The sequence below is a fragment of the Ostrea edulis genome, chromosome 2, assembly GCF_947568905.1.
Source record: "Ostrea edulis chromosome 2, xbOstEdul1.1, whole genome shotgun sequence".
In the NCBI taxonomy this organism is placed as follows: domain Eukaryota; kingdom Metazoa; phylum Mollusca; class Bivalvia; order Ostreida; family Ostreidae; genus Ostrea; species Ostrea edulis.
The window spans coordinates 47,554,146-47,564,910 of record NC_079165.1 but is presented as its reverse complement, the minus strand read 5'-3'; the positions used below and the strand labels follow the sequence as shown (position 1 = coordinate 47,564,910).

At 35.8% G+C, this 10,765-nt stretch overlaps 1 protein-coding gene across 3 annotated transcripts in view; it reads right to left on the bottom strand.

The window, feature by feature from the left end:
• Positions 1 to 504: 504 nt before the first annotated feature.
• The window catches only part of LOC130051746 (uncharacterized), a 26,866-nt gene continuing 16,605 nt past the window's right edge, over positions 505 to 10,765 (bottom strand). For 2 of the 3 annotated variants that reach the window (XM_056154326.1, XM_056154328.1), the window contains 5 exons: positions 10,670 to 10,765; positions 7,651 to 7,872; positions 3,145 to 3,285; positions 2,745 to 2,846; positions 505 to 2,528 (listed from right to left, as the gene is read on the bottom strand). The exon at positions 10,670 to 10,765 is cut by the window's right edge and continues 42 nt beyond it. In XM_056154326.1, coding sequence (XP_056010301.1) covers positions 1,962 to 2,528; positions 2,745 to 2,846; positions 3,145 to 3,285; positions 7,651 to 7,872; positions 10,670 to 10,765 — 1,128 coding nt within the window. In that variant the 3' untranslated portion in view covers positions 505 to 1,961. The remainder of the gene's footprint in view (positions 2,529 to 2,744; positions 2,847 to 3,144; positions 3,286 to 7,650; positions 7,873 to 10,669) is intronic. The other variant, XM_056154327.1, reaches the window with a different exon arrangement.

Below are 10,765 nucleotides of genomic sequence, written 5' to 3'. Positions count from 1 at the left end.
CACAGGAAAGTATTTTTTTATAAATACAGACAACAGTGTAGGGTTCATTTAACAAACTTTACAATGGAGTTAAAAAAAATTGTAGATTCTATCGTTAGTTTATTACCATTAAAGTGTTTCCCTATCTGAAATTCAAGTAGTGCACCATATCTATGATGTAGTTGTCTGTTGTTTACAATTTAAACAAGAGGCCCATGGGCCACATCGATCACCTGAGTCACCTTGGCCCATATCTGAAGACTTTCTATATATATTTGCATGTAAAACCTTAGTCCCTATTATGGCCCAAACTACCCTTTGCAAACTTGAATCTACACTATGTCAGAAAGCTTTCATGTAAATGTCAACTTCTTTGGCCCAATGGTTCTTGAGAAGAAGACTTTTAAAGCTTTTTCCTATATTTGTATGTAAAACTTTGACCCCCCCACTTGTGGCCCCATCCTACCCCCCCCCCCCCCCATGTAAAAATCAGCTTTTCTGGCTCAGTAGTTCTTGAGAAGAAGATTTTTCCTATATATTTGTATGTAAAACTTTGATCCCCTATTGTGGCCCCATCCAACCCCCGGAGCCCATGATTTGAACAAACTTGAATCTGCACTATGTCAGAAAGTTTTCATGTAAAAATCAGCTTTTCTGGCTCAGTAGTTCTTGAGAAGAAGATTTTTCCTATATATTTGTATGTAAAACTTTGATCCCCTATTGTGGCCCCATCCAACCCCCGGAGCCCATGATTTGAACAAACTTGAATCTGCACTATGTCAGAAAGTTTTCATGTAAAAATCAGCTTTTCTGGCTCAGTAGTTCTTGAGAAGAAGATTTTTCCTATATATTTGTATGTAAAACTTTGATCCCCTATTGTGGCCCCATCCAACCCCCGGAGCCCATGATTTGAACAAACTTGAATCTGCATTATGTCAGGAGGAAGCTTTCAAGTAAATCTCAGCTTTTCTGGCGTAGTGGTTCTTGAGAAGAAGATTTTTAAAGTTTTTCCCTATATATTTGTATGTAAAACTTTGATCCCCTCTTGTGGCCCCATCCTACCACCGGGGGCCATGATTTGAACAAATTTGAATCTACAATATGTCAGGAAGCTTTCAGGTAAATTTCAGCTCTTCTGGCCCAGTGGTTCTTGAGGAGAAGATTTTTAAATGACCCCACCCTATTTTTGCATTTTTGTGATTATCTCCCCTTTGAAAGGGACATGGCCCTTCATTTGAACAAACTTGAAAGCCCTTCACCCAAGGATGCTTTTGGCCAAGTTAGGTTGAAATTGGCCCAGTGGTTCTGGAGAAGAAGTCGAAAATGTGAAAAGTTTAATAGACAGACAGACGACGGACAAAAAGCGATCAGAAAAGCTCACTTGAACCTTCGGTTTAGGTGAGCTAACAGTCAGATGAAGAGCGACAGTGGTCAGATGAAGAATGACAGTGGTCAGATGAAAAATGACAGTGGTCAGATGAAGAGTGACAGTGGACATTTATGATGTCCTGCTGTTGTATATATCACTGATTTCATTGATATCAATTTGAATGCGATATATTTAATATGAAACTATTTACTTTCATGTAATTGAGTGTGTGCAAAGACATTATCTACATATTTAATGTGTTTGCCAACAATGCAGATAGATATACCTTTTTATTCAGCCATATCTCATTATCTCTTAAATTACTTATTTCAAATTTTACATTTTTGTTTAGAATAAGTAAAAGTTTTCTTTTTACCCTCATATTCCTATAAGATTCTCTACAAACGTACATCAGATTGACATGCTCACAAATGGAGAACATAATGTATAGACATTTGTACAAAGGAAACAAATCAAGCCCGGGCCCTGGGGAGACTGGAAAATGTCATCAACAGAAAATTATGTATTTCAGACAGTAACATAGTAAGCATATCACCTTATGCTTTACTTGAAGACAAAAATGCTGCATATTTCAATCTCATCGTTGATGCTGTCAGTTTCTCCTAGGGGGTGGAGGCCTTGCTGGTGCTGCTGGCCGACTTGATGTTGAGCCATAAGATTTATCTTTGCTAAGCCGTTTATTTAAAGCACTAGTCAGTTCACTGTTGAAAGTATTATCCACTGGTTTTCTGGTATTCATTGTGTTAACATACATATGTTCCAAATCAGCAGACATTCTGCCCCTTGGAGGTATTACTGGCCTAGCATGAATGAAAGGTTCCGATTCATATTCAGCCAAATCATTCTGAATACTCAAATCCTCCATCGATCTGCTGAGAGTTCGGGGCAAAGCTGGGGGTGGTCGCCGAGAATAAAATGTCTGTACAGAGTCTGCTGAACTCCGACTAGAGGAAGATTTGTTTGAAAACTCAGACTGACGTTTTGCCTTTGTGAGTGGGGATTTTGGTGGATTTCTGTTTGGCCTGGGTCTTGGCAGCAAGTTCTCTGAAATATGCACACTGTCTTGATCAGGTCTCTCAAAATTCTCATCTTCTCCATCATCTCCTTTAGCAAATTTTCTCTGTTTCCTGCGCACAGTTTGACCCATGGCTGAAATCACCTTTAAGGGAAAGGCAAAGCATTTTACAAAAGAATTTATTTCAATTCTATTAATGCATTGATCTGCCACCTGTATTACAGACAACACATGAATTTGTTGATTTCAAATATATGTGCAATTATGCCCTCTGAATCATAAATCAATACAGTTACATTTATATTAATAAAAATGAAAATGAATGCCATTTCGGCCCATTTGTGAATATTTAAATCATACCTTTGATTTACCAAGATAATTTCTTCTATCTACATTCTTTAATAGCTCTTTTGATGGATGAAATATACAGGAATCTGGCAGCTCATACAGTTCTGGAGCCTGCTATAAAAACAAATATAAATTCTACTGAAAGAAGATGCCCACAGGCCTCATCGGTCATCTGAGTATTAGTTAAAAGTAGCACTAGCTCCAAGGGCATGGAAATCTAGAAGAATTTTCTTGTTCTGCATACCTAAGTTCTAAATATTCAGCAGCAGTATAAAACAAGACATGTTGTAAAAACACAAATGCCCCCAAAAGTCTCTGTACTGATGAAAGACTAAACATAATATATATTATATATTTACACTATAAATCAATGTGCTTACAAAAAACTAGATGAGAACACCAAATTACAAACCTCCGCTTGTACAATTGACTGGCCAATGGAATTTTTTAGTAAGGCCTTTGAGCGTTTTGTCACCGGTTTACCACTACTTTGTTGATACTCTATTAACTCTTGTATGGAAGGAAAAGAATAACTCTCAAACTTCCAGTAACCCTAAAAGAATATGAGAAACAATGATTAAATATATGCTTTTTTTATTAACAGTAATATTTTTCTCTGTAAGTATCATTACCGATAATTGTTCTTGTAAACCTAGCTATGCTTTCCAACATCTCTACAGTGTTATATGCAATTCAAAATAGCCGATTAGTCAGTAAAATTGTCATTTAAAGAAGTCTTATTGAATTTTCTCTTGTTTCAAATTTGATCATTTTTAAGAAGAAGTACATCCACACTGCTTTCAGAGTAAAATAAAATTTGAGCTACAAAGATTAACATGTTTACAAATAACAAAAAGCCAACAGACCACATTGCTCACCAGAGGACCTTGCTCCATGGAAAAGAACAGAAATTCAGGTTTTACCTACTTTTTTGGAAAACTTTAACCGTAACTTTTTAATGGTTCATGGTAGGGCTTTCGTATTTCACATGAAATACATGTATCTTTTTTAACTTAATTATGTTTACACTTACAATAATGTGTCATTATATTTCTTTGATTTTCCTATACTTTCCATATTAAAGCACTGTAAAATCAAGTTTCAAGGTTACCCAATACACCATAATGGAGAAGCAATGCAAGCTATTTTATACCTTCCACTCCTCTTTGATCCACTGCAAATTGAAGGGAAATATTACATCCTTGGGCCAGAACGATGTGAACATAATTAAATGATAATGAAGTATTGTACGAAACCCATAAGCCATATAGGAGGAGAAGTGTTTACAAGCTATTTAACACCCTTCATAAAAAGAACTATAGGGTGTCGAGCCACTTTTGGTCTAAAAAATATTGGATTATAGGAATTTTTTTTGCAGATTATAGGGCAAATATAGGGATTTTTACAGCAGATTTATAGGAATAAATCGGGTTTTTATTAAAGAATTTGTATAAAAGTTCATTGTTTCTGCATAAAAATCTAGCAAGCATAGTATCTTACTGGAGAAGAAATAATATTAAACATAAACAAAGATTGATTAATTGATGTTTTCCGCCACACTCAACAATTTTTCAGTTATCTGGTGGTGCCCAGTTGTTATTGGTGGAAGAGAGAACCCAAGTACAATGTACCTGGGAAGAGACCACCGACCTTCTGAAAGTAAACTGGGAAACTTTCTCACTTACCGGCGTGAGTGGGATTCGAACTTGCGCCGACAATGGTGAGAGGCCGTGCGATTTTGAGCGTGATGCTCTAACCACTCGACAAAATCCTTTCAGATGTGAACAGTTTTCCATCCAATAGACAGTTTTTATACAATCATCATAGTTATTCTCTTCATAACAATCTAATTAAATATCAATCTAGCATCAGTTCCTGGATTTTTGGCCCCCCCCCCCTTTTTAAAAATAATTTTTGAAAATAGAAATGTCATATTTTTTTGGGATATATAGGGCTTTATAGGGATTATAATGACTTATAGGGAAAATATAGGAACCTTCAAGTTTATAGGAATAAATAGAGACTTAATGACACCCTGGAACTAGACCAGTTTATAGGAATAAATAGGGACTTAATGACACCCTGGAACTAGACCAGTTTATAGGAATAAATAGGGACTTAATGACACCCTGGAACTAGACCAGTTTATAGGAATAAATAGAGACTTAATGACACCCTGGAACTAGACCAGTTTATAGGAATAAATAGAGACTTAATGACACCCTGGAACTAGACCAGTTTATAGGAATAAATAGAGACTTAATGACACCCTGGAACTAGACCAGTTTATAGGAATAAATAGAGACTTAATGACACCCTGGAACTAGACCAGTTGGACCAGTAGCTTAAAATTTACTAGACCTGATCTCGAGCTCAACATCACTATACCTGACCTCTTTTATATCACATGCATTTATTTATCTCTCGGTATCATAAATAACATACTATGTATTGAATAATCATTATGAAAGTTATTCTGTCATCAGAATGAGAAATTTGAGATGATTTTCAGTATAAAACATGTCTACCATATGAAAATGATTTGTGTTGTATTCATTCTGACTGTTGCACATATTCTTTTTCCTTCATTTAATAATGACCTTTATTCATCCAAGAATACAGAAAATAGCATAAAACTAGTCTTTCAATGCGACCCTGCATTAAAACATACTCTGCCTTTTGATGTATTCTTATCTCCCCTTTGCCTCTGCCAGAGAAATCAAACTTTGGTCCACAGTCTAATAGCGACATCGTCAGTGTAATCAGTAGATATTGATAAAGATGTAAAAACTAATATATCAATATACTATATCTATCAATTTAATTATATTCGATCAGACAAGGAAACTGATATTTGTTTACTAAATATATACTGAACAGCAGTCGACGTACATCGGCATCTCTTACCAATCAGTACGCACAGTTCAGACACACTTCCAAGCAAATTTTTCGGCATTGTGTCCCAAGGGAAGTAAGAGATGGCCTGACTGGCCATGGGTTACCGATGATGTTGTCGTAAGGAAAATTACTTTCAATATGCCACCAGAGGACATAGTACATTAAAGAGCATGACAGGAAGGATAACTCTGGATCTATATATTGAAAATGAAACAATAAATACTGTTGATTAAAAACTTACTGTGAACCTAAGAAATTTCAATTTTATATAGTTTAGTTTTATAATTAAACACGATATTTTGACACAACCAGTTGGGCTACCTTGACACAAAATAAACAAGACTGGACCAAGCTTTTACTAGTCTGAGTCGGTCAGAGGTGCCGGACATGCACATACTGCTCATCTAACTCATGATGTTCTGCAAAGACACAATATCCATATTCTTCTTTGGCTATCCAAATCACTACATTTGAACCCTATCAAACATGCATGGGACGAACTGGATAGATCCATCTGCCAAATACTCAAACTCTGCAACAACTGGCTGAAGCTCTGCAGTTAGAGAGGAACAACATCCCTAGACTGTCTTAGAGGTTTAAATGCATCCATGGAAAAGCGTTGTCTGGCAGTCACTGGTGCTCATGGGGGCCTAGATATTGAACTTAGGTGACCTTGAATTGTTAATGATTGATTATCATTAGTGGTTGTGATACTTTGATTATTAACTCAGGGTTTAAATCATTTTATGTGATCAATAAATCAGTTATTAAGTATTTCTCCTGTCTTAAAATGAAAATGAAATTGTACTATGCATTTCTTTTCTTTTTTATCAGTATATTATGTATAAAATTTATGAAAACCTTCCCAAAGAAACTTAAAGTTATCGCATGTCATAGAAAGTGCTTATGGAAGAACAGGCAGAGTGATTACTATAGGGCATCCGCCCTAAGCCAGGGCCCTTATAATTAATATCCACCTCATGCCCCCTTCCCCTCCTTAATAGTTATTCTTGATCAGATTCTAACTACAGAAATTAATATTCTCGGAAAGACCAGACAGAGCAAATGTGAAATGTGCTGGAACAACACAAATTGGCAGATATTATTATATACTCAGTTTTCTTATTCATTCCAATTAATTATATAGTACACTATGTATTTACAATGTTTTATTTGTCAAGAAGAAAAACACAAGAGTGACTTAAAACCTAACACCAAGCGTTAAACAAAATACGAAACTAAAGGCACTAAGTTTGCTTGTTTTTCCAGCATTCTATTGCTCATATTCCTGCCAAAATAATACACTGATGTTACCATATACAATCATACAGATGTGTAATGTCATTTATTGTATGAATATGCATTAAACAATCATGGAACCAGAGACAAAAATATGAGGATGGGGGTGGAAAATTGCATGACTGCACAAACTCCTATCTTGTGCCCAGTAGAAAACACCACATTCAATTAATTACAACACTTCTAAACATTAATTACACAAATAGCTCTATTACTTAACTGAAGATTTCAATACTTTTATTTCTCATATTGAAGTTATCACTTTTTGGTCCCCCACTGGTTATGATTTTAAAAGTTATATAAGAAATATACTGAATAAATTTTGTGATTTAGGGACAGGTGGTTCTAAAGAATTTAGATTTAAATTTTTAAGACACCCATTTTATTTTCACTTTTTAAAATATTATCTCTTGGAAAGGGATGTAGCCCTTCATCTGAATAATTTTGAATTTTACACAAAGATTCCTATCACTCATCTGTACAATTCATTGCTATGCGCTATGGCAAAAGTAGGAAAACATTCTTTCGATATTTAATGTAAGTACTATTGCATCTGAACTCGTCTAAACCTGTCTCAAACTTACAGAGTAATTGAAAATACTGTCAGTGTGGAATGTATATCCTTAAACCTAATGTACATGACAAAATGCTTCTTATACAACCTGCAATGAGCCTATCAGGGAAACATGCTCATACACACCTACTTCATGTGCTGTCTTACCTCTTCATCTTGCAAAATGAGAATGTGTCTACAGCCCTGCCATAGAACCGACAGAACATACTGGAATTCATTTGTCTTTTTCTTGAGACTTTCTCTGACAAGGAAATCGCCTTCTTTGTGTAGCATAGTCTCTGCCTCCTGCCTTGATAAATGACCATGAAACCAACTTTGACTATTTAGAGAGAGTCGTCTCTTTAATGCTGGTACACCTTTTTTCAAATCCTGCAAATAATTACAATACAATATACTGAACATGTTAACTTAATAAATGACAATAAATCAGGCCTAGAAAATTTTGTGATTCCAGTAACCCGTCCCTATTTTTGAGCCCCTTACCCTATTTTTTTTAATGGGTTGGCAGAGGAAAAAAATACAGAATTTTGAGGGGTTTCGACATCTGTTTTAATGAACTGTTATGGCTTTCCGATATGGAGGCTAAAAACTATACAATACAAACAGCATGACCATCACCAGCTCAATATTCATTTGAAATTCCTCCAACTCTTACCACCACTTTTATATTGTAAAATGTGCAGAGGAGATTTAGAGCAGACTCCATATTGAAAAGTGGAAATGTCAGAGAGCTGGTGTCGCTGGTTTGTCTACCTTTTGCAAATTTATTTCGTGAGTCTACCTTCCAAGACATGAGAATTCAGTACTCAGATGATCCACAAGTTAATCATAGCTAATATGATGTTACATGTATCTCCATTTAAACAGCCCTAACACCAACAAATGAAGCATCACTGACTTAGGTCATCTCCCCGCCATTTGATTTCTTTGCACATGACATCAGCACATAAATACACAAAATTCCAATCGGTGTCAAAGTCGGTATGACTGAATCCTCACATCTTGGAAAATAAAGTTGTAAAAGATAGGCAAAGCAGCGACACCAGCTAGTATCGCTGAATTTCCATTTTTAAATATGGAATCCACTTTGACTCTCCCATGTCACAATGTAAAAGCGGGGGCAAAAATCAGAGGAATTGCAAAATGTAATTAAGCACATAGAAGCTAAAAAGTGCTTCAATGCTTGGAGCACCGTCAAAGTTTGACAGACGTCTTTGAAGAAGAACATGGGAACTGTTTGCATGATGAAATGTTTCAGGAAGTTCAGAAGAAAACAAGAGGCCCAAGGGCCTAGAATCGCTCTTCTGATAAATTGTACAACCCCACCATTTCTATTCTTAGCCTCTTAGTATTCTAAATCTTTAGTTAAATCCTAAGAATTCAAAAAAAGTAGGTCAATGTGACCTACTTTTTGGTTTACACATTTTGAGAAACCAAGAAATATCAACTGACAAAGTTTGATGATTTTAAGCCAATTAGTATCTGAATATTGAAATATAGCTGTCAAATTCCAATCGTAGGTCATGGTGACCTACTTTTTGGTCAGCGAACTCCGAACATGCAAGACCCAACAACTGACAAAGTTTGATGACTGTAGGTCAAATAGTATCTGAAAAATATATAAATATAGCCGTCCAATTCCAAAAGTAGGTCAAGGTGACCTACTTTTTGGTCGAAACCCTTCGAACATGCAAGACCCATCAACTGACAAAGTTTGATGACTGTAGGTCAAATAGTATCTGAAATATATAAATATAGCCGTCAAATTCCAAAAGTAGGTCAAGGTGACCTACTTTTTGGTCGACACACTCCGTAGACTCAAGATGCATCAACTGTCAGAGTTTGATGATTGTAGGTCAATTAGTGAATGAAATATATAAATATAACTGTCAAATGCCAAAAGTAGGTCACAGTGACCTACTTTTTGGTCGATACACTCCGAAGACTCAAGATGCATCAACTGACAAAGTTTGATGATTGTAGGTCAAATAGTGTCTGAAATATAGTAATTTAGCTGTCAAATACCAAAAGTAGGTCACGGTGACCTACTTTTTGGTCGACACAAACCGAAGACTTGAAGATGCATCAACTGACAGAGTTTGATGATCCTAGGTTTTACAGTGCCCAAAATATGCATCTAAAATTGAAAATGTGAAATTTGAATATCTGCAAAATTCAAAAAGTAGGTCACTGTGACCTACTTTTTTATAAATATGTTTCAAGGCCTCAAGATGCATCAACTTACAAGATTTGATGATTCTAAACCTCTCGGTATTTGAAATAACAACTTAAAATATATCTATATATGATAAGCCATAAAATTCAGAAAGTAGGTCAGGGTGACCTATTTTTCAGTTGACGCATTTCTAGGTCCCATGATCCACCAACTGACAAGTTTTGATGATCATAGGCTTCAAAGTGTCCAAGATATGCATCAAAATTAATTTTAAAATAAATACCTGCAAAATTCAAAAAGTAGGTCACCGTGACCTACTTTTGAGACAACTTGACACAAGGTCCTAAGATGCATCAACTGTCAAAATTTGATGATCCTAGTCCTTATAATGACTAAAATATCAAAGATTTAAGGAAATATAAATTTAGGTCAACTTTGAAGTGACCTTGAGACCACGCCCTTTGCCCCAGGGTAATGCCTTGAACAATTTTTAATCTACAACATATCCTCATCCTTATGTGTAAGTTTGGTGATAATCTGCCCAGTGGTTCTTGAGAAGAAGATTTTTTAGCAACCACTACTTTTGTTTGTATTTTCCTGATTATCTCCCCTTGTTAAAGGGTCACATCCCTGTATTTAGTATGTATGAAAGCCCTTGGGCCAATGATACCCTGTAACAAATTTGAAAAAAATTGGCCAAGGGGTTCTTGAGTTATAGCCCTTTTTCTAAAAAGTTTACGCACACCGCACAAATGGCCATAGCATTAGCTCTTTGAGCCTTCGGCTCAGAAGAGCTAAAAATACTAACCTGCCAACCCTTATTTTGAAGATGTTATCAGAAACACAGATTATTTTTTTAGGCCTAAGGTACAGTCCGACAAACATTTGCTATGCTTAAAACAGACAAGCAGTACTGCTGCACATAGTTGCTGTGGATGACAAGGACAATAACAATTATGCATAATTGTTTTTAAAGTACTTCTTTGATACCTGCAATTTTTGTAGTGCCTGGATACAGTTCCTTTTTGTGGTCTCATCATCTTCCTGTTGACTGACAGCAATCAGAAATTCCTCTGCATCCTGACG